Here is a 25,004-nt window from a genome sequence, read left to right on the forward strand (position 1 = left end):
CCTTGCAACTAATAAGTAGCCTGTGGGAAGAAACTATAAGATCATGCAAATACACTGCCAGTCATCACAACTTCCTTCTTGATTTGGCATCAGTTGGTGATGCTTGGCTGATCAAGTCTTTGCTTGATGGTTGCAAATGATGATTTTTCAACTCCAGCACTCCCACATTTACCAGTAGGCTCTCAGCATTCTAGCATACTCAGGTGTCCTCTCTTTCCCTTCCTTTTTTTTTTTTTTTTAAATTATTAGTATGTACTTCTTAATTCTTGCACCCAGTCTGTTAGTGTATTGTGGAGGATTTTTGTGTCTTTATTCAGTAGGAATATTGATCTGTAGTTTTCTTGAGATGTCTTTGGTTTGGTACCAGGATATTTCTCAGTTGAGAAGTGCTCCCTCTTCTCCTGTTTTTTGGGGACAGTTTATGAAGAATGGGTAAGTATTTTAATAGATAGGATAGACTGTGAAGCCTCTGTTAAGGCATCTTGTCTTAGGCTTTTTTTTTGTGGAAAGTTTATTTTTAATTCAATTTCTTGACCTAGAAGGTTTATTCAGATTTTCTGTTTCTTTATAAGTCAGCTTTGATAAGCTGTCTCTCCAGGAGTCTGTCTGTTTCATTAAGGTTATCTAATTTGTTGGCATACAGTTCAAAACATAGTTCTTTTTCATTTGTGTAAGTTTGGTAGTATGTTCCCTTTTTCATGCCTGATTTTGTAGTTTGAGGTATTTGTCATCTTCCTAAGAGCTTGTCATTGAGCTTTTCAAAGCACCAACCTTTGACTTTGTTGGTGTTGTCTATTTTTTATTCTGTTTCACAAATTTCTGTGCCAAAGTATTTATTATTCTGTTCCTTCTGTTTGCTTTGGTTTTACCTCACTTTTCTTATTTCTTAAGGTTAAGGTTAGGTTATTATCGTTTTGTGTTTTTTTTTTTAGTGGTTTTTCACTTTTTTTTCTTTTATAGTTTATCGTCAAGTTAGTTTCCATATAACACCCAGTGCTCATCCCATCAAGTGCCCTCCTCAATGCCCATTACTCCCCTTCCCCTCTCCCACACGCCCATCAGCCCTCAGTTTGTTTTCAGTATTCAAGAGACTCTCATAGTTTGCCTCCCTCCCTCTGCCAACTATTTTATTTCCTCTTCCCCTCCCCCATGGTCCTCTGTTAAGTTTCTCCTTGTTCCACTTAGCAGTGAAAACATATGGTATCAGTCCTTCTCTCCCTGACTTATTTCACTTAGCATAACACCCTCGAGTTCCATCCATGTTGCTACAAATGGCCGGGTTTCATTTTTTCTCATTGCCATGTAGTATTCCATTGAATAGATAAACCACATCTTCTTGATCCATTTGTCAGTTGATGGACATTTAGACTCTTTCCATGATTTGGCTATTGTTGAGAGTGCTGCTGTAAACATTGGGGTACATGTACCCCTATGCATCAGCATTCCTGTATCCTAGCAGTGCTATTGCTGGGTCATAGGGGAGTTCTGTTGTTAATTTTTTGAGGAACCTCCACACTGTTTTCCAGAGCGGCTGCAAGGTGCCCCTTTCCACATCCTTGCCAACATCTATAGTCTTCTGATATGTTCATTCTGGCCACTCTGGCGTGAGGTGGTATCTCAGTGTGGTTTTGATTTGTATTTCCCTGATGAGGAGGGATGCTGGGCATCGTTTCATGTGTCTGTTGGCTATCTGGATGTCCGCTTTGGAGACGTGCCTGTTCCTGTCTTTTGCCCATGTCATCACTGGATTATTTGTTTTTCAGGTATGGAGTTTGGTGAGTTCCTTATGGATTTTGGATACTAGCCCTTTATCTGATATGTCATTTGCAGCTATCTTTTCCCATTCCATCAGTTGCCTATTTTATTGATTCCTGTACTGTGCAGAAGCTTTTTATCTTGATAAGGTCCCAATAGTTCATTTTTGCACTTCATTCCCTTGCCTTTGGGGATATATCAAGTAAGAAATTACTGTGGCTGAGGTCAAGGAGGTTGTTTCCTGCTATCTCCTCTAGGGTTTTGATAGCTTCCTGTCTCATTCAGGTCCTTCATCCATTTTGAGTTTATTTGTGTGTATGGTGTGAGAAAGTGATCTAGTTTCATTCTTCTGCATGTTGCTGTCCAGTTCTCCCAGCACCATCTGTTAAAGAGGCTGTCTTTTATCCATTGGATACTCTTTTCTGCTTTGCCAAAGATTAATTGGCCATATATATGTGGGCCCAATTCTGAGTTCTCTATTCTATCCCATTGTCTATGTGTTTGTTTTTGTGCCAATACCATACTGTCTTGATGATGACAGCTTTGTTGTAGAGGCTAAAATCTGGGATGGCGATGCCTCCCGTTTTGGTTTTCTTCTTCAATATTACTTTGGCTATTTGGGGTCTTTTCTGGTTCCATACAAATTTTAGGATAGTTCTAGCTCTGAGAAGAATGCTGGTGCAATTTTGATAGGGATTGCATTGAATGTGTAGATTGCTTTGGGTAGCAATGACATTTTTTCTTCCAATGCTTTGGGTACATTCCAAGCAGTGCTATTGCTGGGACGTAGGGGAGTTCTATTGTTAATTTTTTGAGGAACCTCCACACTGTTTTCCAGAGGGGCTGTACCAGCTTACATTCCCACCAACAGTGTAGGAGGGTGCCCGTTTCTCCACATCCTCCCAAGCCTCTAGAGTCTCCTGATTTGTTCATTTTAGCCACTCTGCCAGTTTGAGGTGGTATCTCAGTGTGGTTTTGATTTGTATTTCCCTGATGATGAAGGACGCTGAGCATCATTTCATGTGTCTGTTGGCCATCTGGATGTCCTCTTTGGAGAAGTGTCTGTTCATGTCTTCTGCCCATTTCTTCACTGGATTATTTGTTTTTTGGGTGTGGAGTTTGGTGAGTTCCTTATAGATTTTGGATACTAGCCTTTTATCTGATATACCATTTGCACCTATTGCACCTATCTTTTCCCATTCTGTCGGTTGCCTATTAGTTTTATGGATTGTTTCCTTTGCCGTGCAGAGGTACATTTCTTTGTGCCTTCTTCATTTTCCTTCATAAGTTTTCTGTAGTTTTCATCATACAGATCTTTTACATCTTTGGTTAGGTTTATTCCTAGGTATTTTATGGTTTTTTGTGCAATTGTGAATGGGATCAGTTTCTTGATTTCTCTTTCTGTTGCTTCATTATTGGTGTATAAAAATGCAACCAATTTCTTTATGCTGATTTTGTACCCAGTGACTTGGCTGAATAAGCAAACTGAATCATGGATCAGTTCTACTAGGCTTCTCGTGGAGTCTGTCGGGTTTTCTATGTAGAGTATCATGTCGTCTGCGAAAAGTGAAAGTTTGACTACTTCTTTGCCAATTCTGATGCCTTTTAATTCCTTTTGTTGTTTGATGGCTGATGCTAGGATTTCCAGCACTATGTTAAACAACAGTGGTGAGAGTGGACGTCCCTGTTGTGTTCCTGATCTCAGGGGGAAAGCTCTCTGTTTTTCCCCATTGAGGATGATGTTAGCTGAGGGCTTCTCATAGATGGCTTTTATGATGTTTAAGTAAGTTCCTTCTATCTCCACTTCCTTGAGGGTTTTTATTAAGAAAGGATGCTGTATTTTGTCAAATGCTTTTTCTGCATCTATTGACAAGATCATATGGTTTTTATCTTTCCTTTTGTTAATGTGATGTATCACATGGATTGATTTGCAAATCCTGTAACCCAAGAATGAATCCCACTTATGGTGGACAATTCTTTTTATGTGCTGTTGCATTCGTTTTGCAAGTATCTTGTTGAGGATTTTTGCATCTGTATTCATCAAGGATATTGGCCTGTAGTTCTCTTTTTTTGCTAGGTCTCTGTCTGGTTTGGGAATCACAATGATGCTGGCCTCGTAGAATAAGTCAAGAAGGTTTCCTTCCATATCTGTTTTTTGGAATAGCTTGGGAAGAATGGGTATTAACTCTTGATTTAAATGTCTGGTAGAATTCCCCAGGGAAGCTATATGGCCCAGGGCTCTTATTTGTTGGGAGAGTTTTGATAACTGATTCAGTTTCTTCACTAGTTATGAGTCTGCTCAGATTTTCTACCTCTTCCCATTTGAATTTTGGTAGTGAGTGTGTGTTTAGGAATTTGTCCATTTCTTCTAAGTTGTCCGATTTGTTGGCGTATAATTTTTCATAGTATTCCCTGATAATTGCTTGTATATCTGAGGGATTGGTTGTAGAAAATCCATTTTCATTTGTGATTTTGTCTATTTGGGTGCTCTCTCTTTTCTTTTTGAGAAGCCTGGCTAGAGGTTTATCAATATCGTTTATTTTTTGAAAAAACCAACTAGTCGTTTCATTGGTCTGTTCAACTGTTTGTTTTTTTTTTTTTTTTTTTTTGATTCTATATAGTTTATTTCTGCCCTGACCTTTATTATTTCTCTTCTTTTGCTGGGTTTGGGGTGCTTTTGCTGCTCTGCTTCTAGTTCCTTTTGGTGAGCTGTTAGATTTTGTATTTGCGCTTTCTAGTTTCTTGAAATAGGCCTGGAGTGCTATATACTTTCCCCTGAGGACTGCCTTTGCTGCATCCCATAGAGTTTGGATTGTTGTATTTTCATTTTCATTTGTTTCCATATACTCTTAAATTTCTTCTCTAATTGCCTGATTGACCCATTCGTTCTTTCGTAGGGTGTTCTTTAACCTCCATGTTTTTGCAGGTTTTCTAAACTTCTTCCTGTGATTGATTTCAAGTTTCATAGTATTGTGATCTTAAAGTGTGTATGGTATGATCTCAAATCTTTTATATTTATTGAGGGCTGCTTTATGTCCCAGTATGTGATCTATCTTGGAGAATGTGCCATGCACACTCGAGAAGAAAGTGAATTCCATAGCCTCAGGATGTAGAGTTCTAAATATATCTGTCAAATCCATCTGGTCTAATGTGTCATTCAAGTCCATCATTTCTTTAGTGATTTTCTGTCTAGTTGATGTATCCATTGCTGTAAGCGGAGTATTAAAGTCCCCTGCTATTACACATTCTTATCCATAAGATTGTTTCTGTTTGTGATTGTTTTAGGTATTGGGGTCCTCCCAAATTTGGTGCGTAGACATTTATAATTGTTAGCTTTTCCTGATGGATAGACCCTGTAATTATTATATGATGCCCTTCTTCATCTCTTGTTATTGTCTTTACTTTAAAGTCCAGTTTGTCTGATATAAGATTGGCTACTCCAGCTTTCTTTTGACTTCCAGTAGCATGATATACATTTCTCCATCCCCTTACTTTCACTCTGAAGGTGTCCTCAGGTCTAAAATGGGTTTCTTGTAGACAGCAAACAGATGATTATTTTATTTATTTATTTATTTATTTATTTATTTATTTATTTATTTATTTATTCTGCTACCCTATGTCTTTTGATTGGAGCATTTAGTGCATTTACATTCAGTGTTGTTATTAAAAAATTTGGGTTTCAAGTCATTGTGTTCTCTGTAGGATTCATGCTTGTAGTGGTGTCTCTGGTACCTTGTGTTCCTTATAACATTTCCCTCATAGAGTCCCCCTTATGATTTCTTGTAGGGCTGGTTTAGTGGTGATGAATTCTTTCAATTTTTGTTTGTTTGGAAAACCTTTATCTCTCCTTCTATTCTGAATGACAGGCTTGTTGGATAAAGGATTCTAGGCTGCATTTTTTTCTGTTCATCACATTGAACATTTCCTGCCATTCCTTTCTGGTCTGCCAAGTTTCAGTTGATAGGTCTGCAACCATCTTGATATGTCTCCCTTTGTATGTTAGGGCCCTTTTCTCCCTAGCTGCTTTCAGAATTCTCTCTTTGTGCTTATATTTTGCTAGTTTCACTATGTTATGTTGTGCAGAAAATAATTCAAGTTATGTCTGAAGGGAGCTCTCTGTGCTTCTTGGATTTCAGTGTCTTGTTTCCTTCCCCAGATTGGGGAATTTCTCAGCTATAACTTGTTCAAGTACCTCTTCAGCCCCTTGCTCTCTCTCTGTCTTCTAGAATTCCTATGATAAGGATATTGTTCCATTTGTTTGCATCCCTCAATTCTCGAATTCTCCTTTCTTGCTCCTGGATCAATTTATCTCTCTTTTTCTCGGCTTCTTTTTCTATTATTGTGTTCTAATTCACCTATTCTCTTCTCTGCCTCTTCAGTCCATGCACTGGCTGCCTTCGTTTTATTATCCACCTCATTTATAGCATTTTTTAATTCATCACAACTATTTTTAAGGTCCATAATCTTTGTAGCAATGGCTTCTTTGATGTCTTTCATGCCTACTTCAATCCCAGCGATTAATTCTATGACTATTCTAAATTCTTGGTCAGTTATGTTGCTTATCTCTGTTTTGAGCAATACTTTAGCTTACACTTCTTCCTGGTATTTCTTTAGAGGAGAGTTCTTCTGTTTCGTCATTATGGCTAGCTTTCTATCTCTTTTAAGTTTTAAAAGCTTGTTATGCACTCTGCACCTGTGAGTTCTGCTATATTAAAGGAGGCTCATTGACCGTCCCCAGCCTTTCCATTCAGGAAGTGTTCTTTTAATGATGTCCCTCTTGTTGTGCCTTTGGTTATTTTATTTCCTTACTCGTTGTGATATTTGGGATTCTCCACCCTGTGTACTTCGGCTTGTTTCTTGAGGTAGCCCTGGAAAGAAAAACAGACAGACAAACAGAGAACAAAAGTACACAAATGCACAGACAAATCAAACAAACAAGCAAACCAAAAGGGGAAAAAACCAACCAAACAAAAAGACAAAGAGCAATCTAAAAGCATAAAACCAGCAACAAATAAAGAGCAGGGTGGAGGCAGTGCTGATGGAAGAGCATATACAAAGAGAGAAATGACAGGAGTGGGGAGAAAGAGAAATTCAATGTTGACCAGGCAGAGAGACTAAGAGGCTTAATTCAGAGAGAGAAAGAGAAGAATATGGTAGGAGGCAAGGAGAAAGAAACGAAGATAATGTTACCCAGAGAAACTATATAGTCTGATTATTCCAGAGAGAGAGAAAAAGGAAGGTAATGATGGAGGTGTAGAATATGCATCTAGAGAATGGATTAAATGTGACTTTAAGCAAACTATTGACCAGTGTGCCCTGCCAAGTGGAGGGGTGAGATAAGAATGAGATAAGGAAGAATATATCTGAAGAGCAAGAATAGATCTAAAGTTAATCACAGCAATGCATCAATGTTGGTCTTGCCCCGGGCTCCAGTAAAACAAACAAACAAAAAAACAGCTCTCCATAGCTGGATGGGCATGGTTTGGTATAGGCAGGCCTCGCCTCCACTCCTCCACTGCAGGTGGAGGACCACTCCCTGAAGCCCCGCCTTGGTGGTTGTGGGGAGAAAAATGGTGGCTCCCAGTCCCTTCTCCAACCAAGCATTGCAAATCAGTCTTTTGAGTCCCATCTCCCTGTGCCATGGGCACAGCCAGGGTGGGACATGTTCTATATCCCAAGCCCAGTCTAGTTTCCAGATCTTAGTCCAAGTGCTTTAATGATACTGCCCGAAATGTAATCCTGCAGGACAGGGTGCTTCCTAGTAGGGGATGGAGTAGGGGGAGTAAGGAAGCAGTTCCTTCTGATGCTGATGGACTGGGGCACCAGCCCAAGGAAAGTTCTGCAGTTAGAGATCGATCTGATCTCTCTCCGAATGCCCTGAGGTTAGAGATGGGATGATAGGATCCCTCTCTGTCCTGGGCAGAGGTTTTTCTCTTTTCCAGCAGCAATTCTCTGAGCAGTTTAAGCTGCTCTTTCTCTTCCCCTGTCTCTCTGCAGAGGGGGCTCCCTCCCCTCCATGCCTCTTTGTCCCGGCCCTTTTTTATCCGCCCCAGTTTGCAATCACGCACCTATTAGGCTGTCTTCTTAGTGGGTTCTGTCTCTTTTCCTCCCAGACTCTTGTGGTTCAGAGTCCTTTGGCTTTAGCCCTTTGTTTGAGAGATGCGGGTGGGAAGTACGGAACTCCCTACTTCTCCCCCATCATGCTTCTTCCCTTTCACTTCTTCTTATAAGGCATTAAAAGTTTAGTTCTTCATTCAAATTTCCTGGTGTGAATACTTTTCTGACCGTAGTTTCTTCATCTTCTGTCCACTTCCAAATCCTTCTCAGTCCTCCCTTGCAATCCGTACTCAATGCCTCCTCTCCATCCAAACTGTGAGAGAAAGCACATCAAGTCTGGGTCTCAGACTGGTGAAGAATAACAGAAAAGACACAGGAGTCTTTGTGTTCTTTTTTTAACATAGGTGTTTATGGTTGCATATTTCCTCTAAACACTGTTTTATTGCATTGTATATGTTTTTTTTTTTTTAATTTGAATTCAAGTTAGTTAACATACAGTGTAGTTTTGGCTTCAAGAGTAGAACTCAGTGATTTATTTCTTACATATGACAGCCAGTGCTCATCCCAGAAAGTGCCATCCTTAATGCTTATCACCCCTTTAGCCCACCTTTCCTCTAGCAACCCTCAGTTTGTTCTCTTTTTAAGAGTCTCTTAAGGTTTGCCTCCCTCTCTGTTTTTATCTTATTTTTCCTTCCTTCCTCTGTGTTCATCTGTTGTGTTTCTTAAATTCCACATGAGTGAAATCATATGATACCTGTCTTCATCTGACTGATTTATTTTGCTTAGTATAATACCCTGTAGTTCCATCCATGTTGTGCAAATGGCAAGATTTCATTCTTTTTGATCGCTGAGTAGTATTCCATTGTGTGTGTGTGTGTGTGTGTGTGTGTGTGTGTGTGTGTGTACCACATCTTCTTTATTCATCAATCAGTGGACAGTTGGGCTCTTTCCATAATTTGGCTATTGTTGATAGCACTGCTATAAACATTGGGGTGCGTGTGCCTCTTCAAATCAGCATTTTTGTATCCTTTGTATAAATAACTAGTAGTGCAGTTGTAATTAATTAAAAAAATTAGTGTTTTTAATTTTTTTGAGGAACCTCCATACTATTTTCCAGAGTGGCTGCACCAGTTTACATGCCTAACAGCAGTGCAAAAAGGTTTCCTTTTCTCCTCATCCTCATCAACATCTGTTGTTTACTGAGTTGTTAATTTTCATCTTATATGTTTATGTTGTGTTTTCATTTTCATTAATCTAAAGTATTTTTCCAATTTCCCTTTGAGCTATTGATTATTTAAGAATGTGTTAAATTCTGCATATTTGTGAGTTTTTCAAGTTTTCTTCTGTTACTGACTTTTTTATTTCATTCCATTGTCATTTGAAGGACATGATTTGTATGACTTCAGTCCTTTAAAACTTACCGAGGCTTGTTTTATGGCTTAGCATATAGTCTAATCTGGAAAGTGTTCCATGTATCCCTGAGAAGAATTTGTATTCTGCTCTTGTTGGGGGGAGTGTTCTTTTGATGTCTCTGTTCGGTTCCGTTTGCTTGTAGTGTTGGTCTGGTCTATTTTCCTTCTTGCTTATGGTGTTTTTAATTGCTATTTTCAGTCTTTTATTCTAAATCTTGACATTGTATGGGAAAAAATTAAGAAATTTATTGAGTGTTTATTATGTATCAGGAGCTGTTTTAGTTCCGGGAAATTTTTTAGTGAGAAAAATAGACAAAAATCCCTTCCTCATGGAGTTTGCATTCTAGTGGGTATACAGACAATAAAGAAAATAAATACGTTAATATATTTGTCAGTTGGGAAAAACAGCAGGGAAAGGGAAAAGGGAACGTGTCAGGCAAGAAGTATGGGGTATTTGTGGTAGTGGGGCTTGCAGTTTTAAACTAGGTAGTTTATGTACTGCTAATATCCTAAATGTCACTTGATGAGAGATCTGAAGGAAGTGGAGGTGTAACTCTAGGTTGATATTTGGGGGAGTAGCATTTCAGGCAGAGGGACCAGCAAATGCAGGGTTTGTGAGCTAAGATTATTTAAGGATATCTTGAAGGCTTGTGAAATGCAATCATATGCTTCAGTGTAACTGCTTTGTCCTTTTGGGAATGTAGATACATTTTTTAAAATTACTTGTTTGAAGATTATGTAAGTGCAAAATGGTTGGGTTCTCTTTCCCTCCCTTTCTAGTCTTACGGCCATACTTTGTAGCACTCTTCTCACGTTTGTTCACTGGTTTATTTTATGTCTCTGTTCCTAGAATGAAAGCTTCATGAGGGCAAGGATTTTTATCTGTTATATGCACTGCTATTGTCTAGTGTATTGTAGACACTTAATAACTTTTTGTTTGATGGTAAATAACTGAGTTGTCAGATACAACTTCTTAGTTCCTTCTGAACTTAATTCTGTAATAAGTCCATACTTTCAAAAAACATTGTATTTCTTATGGCTTCTAATCTGTCTTTAACTATATATGTGTATATGTATACACTATTGTATACATATACACACATATTTTAAATTAGAGAACTAGGAAGTAATTTAATTTGATTTTTTTTTTAAGACTGAGAAAAATTCCCTGGGCTTCTTTTGACGTTATACTTGTAGAAGCTGATACAAGGCAGTAGGCATTTTCCCTATCTTGCTTGACTGTAGTTGTATGTTGCATTAAAAGTTTTAATTCAGTTTACTCTGAGTTTTACATTTTGAGTTTTACAGATATTCTGAATTCTTGATCTATATTAAAGATGTCTTACATTGCATTTTTAATGGAATTATATCTTCTATTTTCCAGGTTGTGTTATAGCTGAGCTCTTTACAGAAGGGGTACCACTCTTTGATCTTTCTCAACTTCTGGCTTATAGAAATGGACAGTTTTTCCCGGAACAAGTGCTAAATAAAATTGAAGATCGCAGCATCAGAGAATTGGTAACTGTGCAACAAGTATTCTTCATAAAGTTTTAATAGAATTACATTCTCACTTTTACATTTGATACCTTTCTGGAATTTTATGAATTTGGAGCAAAGCAGTAAAGCATAGACTATTACGAATAGCCTATTTTTTTAATGTTTATTTATTGCTGAGAGCAAGAGAGACAGAGCATGAGTGGGGGAGGGATAGAGGGTGAGGGAGACACAGAATCCAAAGTAGGCTCCAGGCTCTGAGCTGTCAGCACAGAGCCTGATGTGGGACTCGAACTCATGGACTTCGAGATCATGACCTGAGCCAAAGTCAAACGCTTAACTGACTGAGCCCAGGCATCTCTGCCCCACCATCCCCTCCTGCAAAAAACCTATTTTTATTTGTTAGGGGTAAATGAATGTTTTCCTTTTTTAGGCACAGAGCTCATTTGACTTTATTTTATTTATTAAAAAGTTTATTTATTTTGAGAGAGTCAGAGACAGAGCAAGTGGGGGAGGAGCAGAGAGAGAGAGAGAGAGGGAGAGAGAGGGAGAATCCCAAGCAGGCCGTGTGCTGCTAGTACAGAGCCTGAGGTGGGGCTCGAACTCACAAAACTGAGATCATGATCTGAGCTGAAACCAAGAGTCTGATGCTTAACCAGCTGATCCACCCAGGTGTCCCAGAGCTCATCTGGCTAATTTTATATGTGTACGAAACACACATAGTTTTATACATACACACGTCTACAGCTCTGCTTTGAATAGATTTGGAAGGAAATAAGGAGGTGCCTGGGGGTTAGAGATGTTGTCTAGGATAGAACTTGCTAGTAAGAAATGAAGAAGACATCTATCTAAAATGAAAGAGACAGGAAACATCAACTTGAATATAATACAGTAGTACAGAGCCATTTCATATAGAAACACCTAGCTTGGTATGCTTCCCTTGACCCTGAAAGCTGTTCTAGAAGGGAAAGCTATAGAATCACTAATTAGTATAGTAGAACAGGTACGAGGACCTCTGTGGCGGGTCACATAGCCATAAATCCACCTTACTGTTTGAGGGGATCTTTATTACATCACTACAGTAACTGAGGCCTGTGATGATGACTCTCAGTCATGGAAAGTTAATAGTGTATTTAAATTATTCTATAGTAAGGTAGGGAATATAGAATATATTTTAATTTCTCTTACAAATGACAAGCATTAAAAACAAGACCTTTTAGAGAAAGCCAGGTTAGCTCATTTTTGGTTAACAATGGCCTGGATTAGGGGTTGATACACCTGGCTGTTCTGTCTTTGAGTCCAGCACTCGTCTGTCATGTTTCATTGCCTAAGGGACTTCATGAATTTAGGCCTGCGCTTTCTTAACTCTGAAAGGAGTATTTTGACGAATCTTTAAGGCTTAATCTGAATGTAAAAGGAATTCTATCAAGTCACTTTTCCTAATAGTTATAGTGCATTTGATTCCCCACAAGTTCAGTGCTAGGTTCCTATTTGGAATAGAAACAGACAGCTCAAATAACTAGATATATTTTTATGACATTTTAAATATTTAAATGACTGACTGTGAGGGCCTAGGAAAAATGAAACTATGCTTTCTGTGTATTTAAAGAAAATTATTTCCCTAAGACACCAGAAAACATGTGATAAACTCAACTTAGGTATATCATTTCTAGTATTTGTAAGATTTAACATCTTTTTTATATTGCTAGAAAAGTTTATTTTATTTTTTAAAATGTTTTTATTTATTTTTGAGAGAGAGAGAGAGAGACAGAGTACTAGCAGGGGAGGGACAGAGAGAGAGGGAGACACAGAATATGAAGAAAGCTCCAGGCTCTGAGCCGTCAGCACAGAGCTCTGAGCCTGATGCAGGGCTCGAACTTGCAAACTGAGAGATCATGACTTAAGCCAAAGTCAGATGCTCAACCAACTGAGCCACCCAGGGGGCCCTTATATTGCTTGAAAAGTTTAAACCATGTATTCCCTTTTTGACTAGATTTTAGAGCTACACTGAAACTATATATTCCCTTGGACTTGTGGTATTAAGACTTAAAAAAACCTTTTTTTAATGTTTTATTTATTTTTGAGAGATAGAGACAGCCTGAGCAGGGGAGGGTCAGAGAGAGAGGGAGACACAAAATTTGAAGCAGGCTTCAGGCTCTGAGCTAGCTGTCAGCACAGAGCCTGATGCGGGGCTTGAACCCATGAACTGTGAGATCATGACCTGAGCTGAAGCCGGACGCTTAACCGACTGAGCCACCCAGGCACCCTGGTATTAAGACTTTAAATACATCAGAAATCTGATATGTAAATTGATTTTAGTGGTTCTGTGATTCTTTTCAGAATGGTGTATAATTTTGTATGTAAAAATTCTGTGTATACATTTTTTTTTTTTTCTGGAGAAAAACGCATTGTTTTTCTCAGATTATCAGTGGTATTTCCTGCTCAAAAATGTTTTAAGAATTCTTGAGTTGTGGGCACCAATGTATTACTTCCCTGTCTTAATAAATGGGGAATGCTGACCAGGGTATATCTCCTCTGTGTGTGTCTGGGCTATCTGTAACATGTTACTATATAATTCCCTGTTGCTTTATAGGACAGTTGTAGATCGTGTATTATAGTCAGGTTCTGAAAGTAGTTTGAAAGGCAAAGATTGCGAAGAGTCCGATTTACCTCAGAAATCCTTTATGTCATGTGTAAGTTGCCGTTGTAGCTTTCATCTGATTTAATCTGTTTTCTGTTTTTCACTCCTTCTCTCTCCTTGATGTAGGTGACTCAGATGATTCATCGTGAGCCCGATAAACGTTTAGAGGCAGAAGATTACCTAAAGCAGCAGCGTGGCAATGCGTTTCCTGAAATATTTTACACTTTTCTCCAGCCCTACATGGCCCAGTTTGCCAAGGAAACGTTTCTTTCTGCCGATGAGCGCATTCTGGTTATACGGAAGGATTTGGGCAACATTATTCATAATCTCTGTGGACATGATCTGCTGGAAAAAGCAGAAGGAGAGCCTAAGGAGAATGGGCTGGTTATCTTGGTGTCTGTTATAACATCCTGTCTGCAGACCCTTAAATACTGTGATTCCAAACTTGCTGCTTTGGAACTTATTCTCCATTTGGCCCCAAGATTAAGTGTAGAAATTCTTTTGGACCGAATTACTCCATATCTTTTGCATTTCAGCAATGACTCTGTTCCTAGAGTGAGGGCTGAAGCCTTGAGGACATTGACCAAAGTTCTTGCCCTTGTCAAAGAGGTTCCTCGCAATGATGTCAATATCTATCCGGAATATATTCTGCCAGGCATAGCCCACCTAGCCCAAGATGATGCTACTATCGTTAGACTAGCCTATGCTGGTAAGAGTTTATTGTCCAGGAAATAGCCGCTCATGTTTTTGAAGTTAATGACTATACTACCTCTTGTTTCTCTGATGTCTTTGGGAATTACAGGGGTAAATTGTGGGCCTTGAACTATTTCTATACAGTTTAATAATTTTTATAACTAATCTCTTCCTGGGACTCAACTTTTGTGTGTACTCTTTTTTGATCAGAATTATCAAGTGGAAGTATATAATACAGGATCTTTTACTGAGTATACTACATTTGGAGTAAGATTTTTTTTTTTTTTAAATGTTTTGTTTATTTCTAGGAGAGAGAGAGAGAGACAGCATGAGCAGGGGAGGGTCAGAGAGAGAGGGAGTCACAGATTGAAACAGGCTCCAGGCTCTGAGCCGGCAGTCAGCACAGAGCCCTACGCGGGGCTCGAACCCACGAACCGCGAGATCATGACCTAAGCGAAAGTCGGACACTTAACCGACTAAGCCACCCAGGCGCCCCTACATTTGGAGTAAGATTAATGTTTATAAGTATGTGCTCTGATCTAGTGTCTTTAGGCCTTTATAAAGTTTCTCTGAACAGATTTGCTAGTTTGAATATCAAGCTTTAGGAGACAGGTCTATTGCTATTGCAAGAGACGAATTTTGCTGGATAATTTGATGTTGAAACAACTTAGTCTATTACTGAATTTTAAGGTCCTTTCATTACTGTAGTGCTTAAGGTGTGTGGTTTCTTTGTGATAAGGTTATAACACACCTACCTGTTTTACTTGTAATTCTTCCTCGTAAAATCAAGTGATACAGATTGATGTTTTTAGTTCCCCAAATTAATTTTGCATACTTTTTTTTTTGAGTGGAAAATGTCCCTGAAATATTAACATAATTTGTAGTTTATTTCTAATATCAGCTGGAAATCAGTGATTCTGTTTTGGTCTTTGTAAATACTACATAATATGTGGTGATGATATTGTTACTTTTTTGAAAGATACTTGCTAGGTTTATTAATTTTAGTCTTTGCCTGTCTTTATCTTAATGAAGCATATGAAAAATGGTCTTCGGACCCTGGCCTTATCTCTGGGCACATCCACAAAATGATTGGTTTGTTGAGTTTATTTTTCCCTATATGTATGTTTTTATTTATATTTATCTATTGCCTATTATTTATCATTTCTGGTTTCCATAACTGTATAGGTATACATGTCAGGCCTAGAAAATGCAGGATTTCTTTAACATTTGAGTTTATCATTTGTAACAAAGCATATTTATAAATCATTTTGCAAATATAAAGAATTGAGCCAGATAGAACTAAATAAAAATTTACAGGTTTTAAAAACAAGTTATATCTTTCTTTAGCGTTTCGTGACCTACTGTTGGTCTTCATTTGCTCTCCGTTGTGTTAAATAGTTAAGGTTCTGAGGTGTAGGTGCTATATTACCATAGTGACAGTCAATTACTAATAGTGATAGCATAAAAATAATAGCTACTATTTGTTGGAAAACCTGTGTGTCAGAGCATCTACTGCTCAAGGTTGCAAGGATTGGTTGCAAGAGATATATAGTTTTAAGGTACATTCCCGATTCTGAGATTTATCTCTCTCTTGCAACTAAACCCTAGCAACCACGTTAAACAATAGATGTTATATTACCTTCATTTTACAAGTGAGGAAATTGGGAATGGGAGAGGCTACATAATATGGTCTAAATGTATCTGGTCTCCTTCTCAGTTCTCAGAACTGCTGGTCTGTACCTTGATTCTGAAACAGCTCTGCTTTTCTTTATGGTGAGAGTCCATGGTAACCCTAGGTTGGTGCTAGTACCTTGCTTTGTTCCTTCATCATGGCTTAGTGCATGATAAAACTGCTTTCTTTTTTCAGGAGATCCAGAAATCTATTTGAACTTGAATGGTCAAATATAATTAAACCACATGTCAGTAATTATGAAATTTTAAAATAAAATTTAAAATTCCTTTTACAGTATTCTTTTAAAACTCAGAAGTGGTATAGATTTGTATATTATGTAAACTTTCACATGTGTTGTATCTTAAATGGGGAAATAGACATAGATCTAGTAAAATTTTAGAAATGCCCAGGAAAGTAAGAGACTTTTCCTAATAAAGATACGTTCATTAAAGTGGGGACATTCATCTAGGATTTTGATGTTTATCAGAGGATGGCCCAGATTCTCCCATCTTTAGGCATTATAGGATATTTACATTTTCGGTATTTAGAGGTAAATTTTTGTTCTATTCAGAACAATGTTGAACCTGGTGGGGGTGGAGAGTGGGACTCCCAAGATGAGGGTGATCACTGCATTTGACAGACTCACAGTCTCCACTCTTGTGAGATGCATCTCAATTGTAGTGATGTTAAAAATTAAGGAAAAAGTGAGTCTTAGAGTTGAATAAGATAGTTAAACTTTATGTTCAGGGGTATTTACTGCTAAAGAGGAAGAGAGTGCAGTTGTTGGCTGGTGTGACCATATGTTAAGAAGCACAGAAATGGGGGCACCTGGATGGCTCAGTTGGTTAAGCATCTGACTCTTGATTTCTGCTGAGATCTTGATATCAGGGTCATGACTTCAAGCCCTGTATTGGGCTCTAGCTGGGCGTGGACCCTACTTAAAAAAAAAAAAAAAGGCACAGAAATGGGAGTGAAAGAAGGCTAGAGGCACAGGCATAAATAAAAAAAGGAAGGGAGAAGAGTTTTATGATTATTACTTACATGTATAAAGACAGGAAGGAAAAGTTACAAACGTTATAAGGATTTGAGATCATAACCATTATACATTTTCTCTCATATAGAAAACATAGCTCTGCTGGCAGAAACAGCTTTGAGATTCTTGGAATTAGTACAGTTAAAAAATCTCAATATGGAAAATGACCCAAATAGTGAAGAAATAGATGAAGTTACACATCCCAATGGAAATTATGACACAGGTAGTATGATTTTCTTTTCCAGACTTATTATTTATAATGAATTACTAATGTAGACTTGTAAGAAGCTATCATAATTTTCATGTAAGCTGAAAGAATATCATATTTGTAGGTAGGAAAGGTCCTTAGTGTCCTTTCTATTCTCATGCACTGTTACTGGAAAATGATCAGCTTCTTTCCACAGATTCTAAGCTCAGTTGTTTTTCAGCCACAATTGATTTGTGTTAATAGTAAAGCTAGTTAAATTGTATAATTCCTACATGATCAAAGAAAAAAAATTGAAAACATCATAGCTAAAGAATTTAAACATTTTCTCTGTATGTTAGTATACCTCAAAACCCACACCTTTTACTTTAAATGAATGGATGTGATGGTCAACTCTTTGGGGCCAAAGTTCATGTCTTAAGTTTCTTTGTATACATACAACTTTTAGCAGGCTTTTAGTTAATGTTTATTGAGTTTAAGATTTAGAAGTAAAATAATACATTTAGATCTGTTCTAGTATGTTTCTGGTTTAGAAAAGCTAGAGAAGTCGAGTTTTGAGATTTTTATGCTATAGACAATGGTAGTGGCTCTGTTGCTTGTTAGAATGGCATCATTTTTAGACAGCATATATTCTCTGCAGTTGAAGGCAATAGAATAATTTTGAGCTTAAAGGAGGTGTGTCAGAAAGGAAATCCCTGCTTTTTTCTTGGGATTACTTAGAAAATAATACTGTTTACATTCTGTAACCATGTAATTGGACCTTTTAGATAATGAAGTTAGTTAGGTGTTAAACCTTTTTGGGAGTTAATCTAAAGTTTGTCCTAATGTGAACATAGTATTTTGCATATCAGACCACCTTATTCCTTGGCTGCACCAGGAGAGGCCTCTGTCCTCATTCATTTAGCCAACGGATAATTGTTACACTATAAGCTCTGCATCAGGCAGTTGTGTATCAGGTGATTGTGTGCTTAACTCTAAGCACTAGAAACACAGTGGTGAATGATGGAAAAGATCCTCTTGTTGAACTTACAATTTAGAAGGGAAAGGAAAAGGGGAGGGTAAATAGGAGATAAAGTCAGAGAACAAGGTGGTGGCCAGATCCTGTAAAGCCTTTACAGGGTTTGCAGTGTATATTCTGCTCTCTAAAATAAACAGACTTTAAAAATGCTTCTAAAAGTATTAATTTGTACCATCGGAGTATATCCTTAACCAGTCTAGTATTAGGAAGTTCTTGATTAAATTGACTTTATTGGTGGCAGTATGATCTTTTTCATGCTTTCCCAGTTTTCTCCTTGAGCCTTAAAAATAGATCTGTTTAATTAATGAGATGGTAACCATGCTTGTGGCATCTGCTTATCAGATGTTCTTCAGTTTATATTTCGGTTTCCCATCTAGCCTACAAAACTTTAAAGAGTGGAAACATTTAATGATTATAGACTTTTTATGGTGACTTCTGTTAATTGTTCTGAAACAAGACTAGGTGTGTACCTTGGGGGGGGTGGAAATGGATCCTATCTTTACTTTTTTTTTTTTTTTTTTTAAGAGCTGCAAGCCTTACATGAAATGGTCCAGCAGAAAGTTGTCACTTTGCTAAGTGACCCTGAAAATATTGTGAAACAAACCTTGATGGAAAATGGAATAACACGGCTGTGCGTATTCTTTGGACGTCAGAAAGCCAATGATGTTTTATTGTCACACATGATCACTTTCCTAAATGATAAGAATGATTGGCATCTACGTGGAGCTTTTTTTGATAGTATAGTTGGTATGTTTTTCCACTTGTTTTAAAATTTATCTTTAAGATTTTGAATTATTCTCTCAAACAGTACTTCCATGAGGTCTGAGAGATAGGTGACGATACTACCAAATTTCATTAATAATGAAATGAGCTCCTACCATGTCTGTCTTTATGCTACTTTTGGATAATGAAAGTCTTAGGTGGTCAAGGGATTGGTTAATTGAACTGTGGTATAGTCATAGGAAGGAATACTATGTGGTCATTAAAAACTATTAAAAGAATATTTAGGGGTGCCTGGGTAGCTCAGTCTGTGAGCATCCCACTTCAGCTCAGGTCATGATCTCACGATTCATGGGTTCGAGACCTGCGTTGGGCCTGCTTCTGTCAGCCTGTTGGTGCAGAGCCTGTTTTGGATCATCTGTTCCTCCCCCTTTGCCCTTCCCCCACTTGTATGCGTGTTCTCCCTCTCTCAAAAATAAATAACTAAATAAATAAAATATTTAATGACCTGAGAAAGTATCATGCAATACTATTATAGTGACTGAAGTAGGTTCTAGAAAGTAACAATAACAAATTATATGTTTATAAAGAGGTCCGGAATATACTAAGATTTGTATAGTGATTATCTCTGAGGCTGGGATTATAGGTGAATATTTTCTTTATGTTTTCTCTGTTTGTACAATTTTTTTAATAGTAAACATGCATTAGAAAATAACTGTTACAATTAGAAAATAGCAGTTAAGTTACCAGTATGATTGAAAATCAATTAAAATAAAGGAAATTAATTGATTTTTAAAAGTTTATGAGAGCGAGCATGCACAAGTGGGGGAGGGGCAGAGAGAGGGAGAAGGGACACCGTTTCTGAAGCAGACTCCTGGCTCTGAGCTGTAAGCACAGAGCTTGACATAGGGCTTGAACTCATCAGCCATGGGATCATGACCTGAAGTCTGATGCTTAACTGACTGAGCCACCCAGGTGCCCTGAAAATCAATTGTATTAGGAAGAAAATTAAAGTTTGCATGCTATGCATTGTGTAAACTGAAAATACGAAAAATTAAGTAGTTTTTTTCACTTTTTAAAATATCTACAATTTTTGACTTATCCGCAAGAAGAGAGACATTTTGTATTAGACCTGAATGACTCCAATTACATTTAGATTCAAAATTAGAAAAAAAAAATGGACTTTATATTGAATAGATTGTTACGTTTGACCCAAGATTTAATATTTTTCTTTTTAAATAGTAATGGATCACTTTCTACCTGTTTGTACTGATCTTTTCAATTTTATATTTGGTCAGTTATAAAATTATGTGTGTGTAGTTACAGCTGCACCATATGTTGACTGTATGCCCTGTACTGTACCTTTTATCCCTGTGACTTGTTCATTCATAACTGGAGGCCTGTATCTCCCACTGCCCTTCACCCATTTGCCCACTGCCCCATCCTACATTGCCTCTGGCAACCCTGAGTTTGTTTTCTGTGTTTATGGGCCTGTTTCTGCTTTTTATTTGTTTTTTAGTCTGTTTGTTTTCTTTATCAGATTCCACTTAGTCAAATCATATGATATTTGTCTTTCTCTGACTTATTTCATTTAGCTTAATACCGTCTAGTCATCCATGTTGGTGCAAATGATAAGATCTATTTTTTGTGGCTGAGTCATACTCTATTGTATATATACACCACCTCTTTATCTATTCGTCTATTGATGGACAGTTGGGTTGCTTCCATATCTTGGCTTTTGTAAATAATGCTGCAGTAAACATAGGGGTCCATACATCTTTTCAAATTAGTGTTTTTAGTTTCTTTACGTAACTACCCAGTGGTGGAATTACGGGATCATATGGTATCTCTATTTTTAATTTTTTAAGGAACCTCCATACTGTGTTCTGCAGTGGCTGCACCAATGTACATTTCCACCAACAGTGCACAATGATTCTTTTTTTTCCCCACATCCTCACAAATTCTTGTTGTTTCTTGTCTTTTTGATTCTAGCCATTTTGACAGGTGTAAGGTGAGATGTGGTTTTGGTTTGAATTTCCCTCATGTTTTGTGATGTTGAACATCTTTTCATGTATCTGTATGTCTTCTTTGGTAAAATGTCTATTCAGGTCCTCTGCCCATTTTGTAATTGAATTGTTTTTTTTGGTGTTGAGTTGTATAAGTTCTTTATATATTTTGAATGTTAATCTCGTATCTGGTATATCACTTGCAAATATTTTTTCCCATTCAGGAGGTCGTTTTGTTGGTGGTTTTTTCTACTGTTTTGTATTAGTTTATTGATTCATCTCAGTCTTACATCTTGGATTCATCTAACTGTTCCTACTCTACTTTGCTTCTCATATCTTTCTGTCCCCTTGCTTTCTTCTTTCTTCTTATTTTCACTTCTTTTTTTCTGGAAAAGATGGTGCTTACAACTTCCACCACCTATTGATCAATTCATACGTATTTTGAATCATACTTTATGTTATTTTTTTAATTTTAAAATATTTTAATTGTTTATATTATATTGTCATAAGTGTCTAATTAATATAGTTATAACATACTTATTTTAATTATGTATATATAAGCAACTTTAGTATCTGGTAGGATAGGTTCTCCAGATGTCAGTCTTATTTTTCAAAATATTTTGAGCTATTTTGGCTTATTATACATTTCAGTTTATAAAGTTCCTAAATATAATTCACTGGAATTTTAGGTAGCATTTTTCCTTTTATTAAAGAAAAAAACAGGGGCACCTGGGTGGCTCAGTCGGTTAAGCATCTGACTTCGGCTCAAGTCATGATCTCATGGTTCGTGAGTGTGAGCCCTGTGTCAGGCTCTTTGTTGACAGCTGAGAGCCTGGACCCAGTTCTTTGGAGTCTGTGTCTCTCTCTCTGTCCCTCCCCTGCTCACGCTGTCTCTGTTTCTCTCAAAAATAAATAAAACATTAAAAAAATTTTTTTTAAAGGAAAGAGTTTTTTAAAGTGTTTTTAAAAATCTCATTTGTTTTTTGAGAGAGACAGTCCCAAGCAGGATCTGTGCTCTCAGCACGGAACCTAACATGGAGTCTGAACTCACGAACTATGAGATCCTGACCTGAGCAAAAATCAAGAGTTGGACCTTAAACTAAGTGAGCCACCTTGGTGCCCCAAGAAAAAATTTCTATAATTACTTTTTCAATTATAGGAGAAATATGCTTTTGTAAATTATTTAAAATCTGTAAAGTAATGTATAAAAAGCATCAGTTGCATTTTCCAGAGGCAACTACTCTGGATTTTGTTTTTAGTTTGATACCTTCATGTGTTGATTGATTGCCATATCTCTAGTATTTTTATACTGCTTTTAAGAATTTTTGACTTTAGACTATATCTCCTGACTTTTTTCTCTGCCATATAAAGATTTAACTCATATCATGCCCTTGTCCCTTTTCCCCTCTTTTTTTGGGATGTAGATGACTATTTTCAGTGCTTTAGTTTTTAATGTGCTATTTTTATAACTTTAAATAATTAAACCTACTTCTTATTGATCTACTTCCCATTTGGACTACAAGGAGATGAGTGACCCTTTCTTTCTGTCTCTCCTTTTCTTTGCTGGTTGATTATTTCAACCAGTTATTGACAGTTCAACTAACAAATGCATTGTTATAGTTGATAATATTTACATTTTGTTCTGTACTCATAATAAAGTCTTGTGCTTTGTACAGACTGTTTCAAAATTCAAAGCAAAATTTACATGATTATGAATATGTAAATTTCATTGACATTAGAGCCAAGTGGTGTACTAAATTTATATTTGCTTCTCCATAGTTCCAATGCCATGACTCCATTATCACTTGAGAATGTTTAGAGTGTCATCAATAGCTCTTCCTTTATGTCTTCAGATTATTAAGGACATTGTACATTTTAATTTACTTTTTATTTTTACCTTAATGTTCTTGAACAATTTTTTGTTATGGAGTTTCAGATTCCTTTGTTTTCCTTTTTGAGAGAAGTACTACTTCTTCACTTTATAATATCAAACTTCTCTCTTACCAGCTTTATCTGTTGTTTGTAATCTATTCCATTTTTCTATTTTTTTTAAAATTTCTTTTTAATGTTTGTTTATTTTGAGAGGAGTGAGAGAGAGTGTGTGCGCAAATCGTTGGGGGGGGAGGGGAGAGAAAGAGAGAGAGAAAGAGAAAGAATCCCAAGCAGATTCCTTGCTGCTAGCATGGAACCCAACACAGGGCTTGATCCCACAAACCATGAGATCATGACCTGTTCCGGTATCGAGTCAGATGCTTAACCGACTTAACCACCCATGCATTTCTATTCCATTTTTGTTTTTGGTAACATTTTGGAAATTTATTGGCTTTTAGTTTTAATTTGGCCGATTGGTTTCTGAATTCTTGCTAGCTATTACCAGTTTTTCTCCTTGAATTCCTAGGTTATATCAACCATTTTGTATATTCTGCATTTTCCTTATTTTGCTGAAGTATATCCTCAAGAAACTTTCTTATGAAGGGTTGCATCGGAAGTTAACCTGGGTGGTCCTTGCATGTTGCAAAATAACTTATTTTTGTTCTCTGATTTTATTGGCAGTTTAAGTGTAAAATTTATTTCATAACTTTGGAGGTCAGGCTTTGTTGTGTTCTAGCCTCCATTGTTGTTAAATATTGTTTTGTGAATATCATTTTCATTGTTCCTCTTTCCTTTTTGGGGGACATATTTCTTTTTCTGTAAGTTCTAAGATCTTTTTTCCCCTTGGTGTTCCAGCATTTCTTGATGATTTGCTTTGTTGTGAATCTTTTTCATTTATTGTGCTGAGTAGGAAGTACGATGTGCTTTCCTGGATTGTTGCTCAATATATTTGGGTTTTGATTAATTTTATTGTTTAACTTAATGGTATTTGTACTTTTCAGGTATAGAATAATCATGTAATGTTGCTTCTCTTTTTCAGGTGTTGCTGCCTATGTTGGTTGGCAAAGCTCCTCAATTCTCAAACCCCTGCTACAACAAGGTCTTAGTGATGCTGAGGAATTTGTTATTGTTAAAGCTCTTAATGCCCTTACTTGTATGTGCCAGTTAGGGCTGCTACAAAAGCCCCATGTCTATGAATTTGCCAGTGATATTGGTAAGTTTCTGTTTCTCAAAATTAGAAGGAGAAAGTTAGGATGTCTTAAGAGAAGTAAATGATAGAGCATTGTAAAAGGTCTAGAAAATAGAGAGTCAGATTTTCAACTTTATTGTCCTGTGTGTGTGTGTGTGTGTGTGTGTGTGCGCGCGCACGCGTGCATGCATGCTTATGCATGATTGCATGTATATTAGAGACTGACAGGAAAACAGGCTGGATCATTTGGTCCTCTAGCCCAGCTTGGGAAATACTTCTTTGTTTTTATTTGTAGTTAAGTCTTTAACTTGAAAAATAAATTTTGTTTTGTTTTGTTTAATGTGATGTAGATAAAGTCCTTAACTGCTCTGAAGAGTGGACTTATTATTTGAACACTTTACCACGAGTTAAGTTGGAATTGAATGTACAGGATTGTCTATGACATCTCTCATTGCACTGATTACCAGTTAAGAATTCATAGTGTTGGAGTTACTACTGTTAATAATTTTATTTATTTATGAGAGGGGGAGAGAGAGATGGCACAAGTGAGTGAGGGCAGAGAGAGAAGGGGAGAGAGAGAATCCCACAAGGGGCAGAGAGAGAGAAGTAGGCATCACCTGAAGGGGGGCACCAGCTCACCCAAAGGGGAGTACCAGCTCACCTGAAGCAGGGCACGAACTCACAAATTGTGAGATCATGACCTGAGCCAAAGTCATAAGCTTAACTAGCTAAGCCATCTAGGCGCCCCACTGTTAATAATTTTATTAACCTATGAAAAGAATTAATGTTTAGCTTTTATAGCGTTTACCTATTTCCTTCAACTTAAAATTCAGAATAAGGGCAAACAAGTAAATATGACGCATAGTAAAATTAAGAATATTTGGAACTTTTAGTCTTCTTATCACATTTTAAGAAAGTAAGCAATGTAAGATATCAAGTTGGCTCTGTCCTGAGAGTACATGGAATCTTAGAAAATTGCCTTTTTTGGATAAAATTGCTGTTCCAAGGAAAATTAGTAGAAAGCCAAAATTAGTTAGATTTGGTTATAGGTTATTCTTAAGGCAGTTCTCAGAGAAAAAAGACAAAGGGGTTATTATTTATTTTGATTGTTGAGAAAATAGGTAGTAGCTAGTAGAAATGCATAAAATTTCTGGAAAATTTAAAAACATGAATGTAGCTTTTCAAAAAAATTGTGGAAAATTTAAGCATGTGTAGATTTCTTTATACTCTAATATCT

General features: G+C 37.1%; 1 protein-coding gene across 1 annotated transcript in view; it reads left to right on the plus strand.

Annotated features, from left to right (window-relative positions):
* Positions 1-25,004, plus strand: part of PIK3R4 (phosphoinositide-3-kinase regulatory subunit 4) — a 79,743-nt gene that overhangs the window by 7,083 nt on the left and 47,656 nt on the right. Inside the window, exons 3-7 of the mRNA XM_039242227.1 lie at positions 10,609-10,742; positions 13,486-14,068; positions 16,846-16,980; positions 18,506-18,727; positions 23,618-23,791. Coding sequence (XP_039098158.1) covers positions 10,609-10,742; positions 13,486-14,068; positions 16,846-16,980; positions 18,506-18,727; positions 23,618-23,791 — 1,248 coding nt within the window. The remainder of the gene's footprint in view (positions 1-10,608; positions 10,743-13,485; positions 14,069-16,845; positions 16,981-18,505; positions 18,728-23,617; positions 23,792-25,004) is intronic.

This window comes from Hyaena hyaena, unplaced genomic scaffold (genome assembly GCF_003009895.1).
Source record: "Hyaena hyaena isolate Hyena2069 unplaced genomic scaffold, ASM300989v1 scaffold_210, whole genome shotgun sequence".
NCBI classification, from domain to species: domain Eukaryota; kingdom Metazoa; phylum Chordata; class Mammalia; order Carnivora; family Hyaenidae; genus Hyaena; species Hyaena hyaena.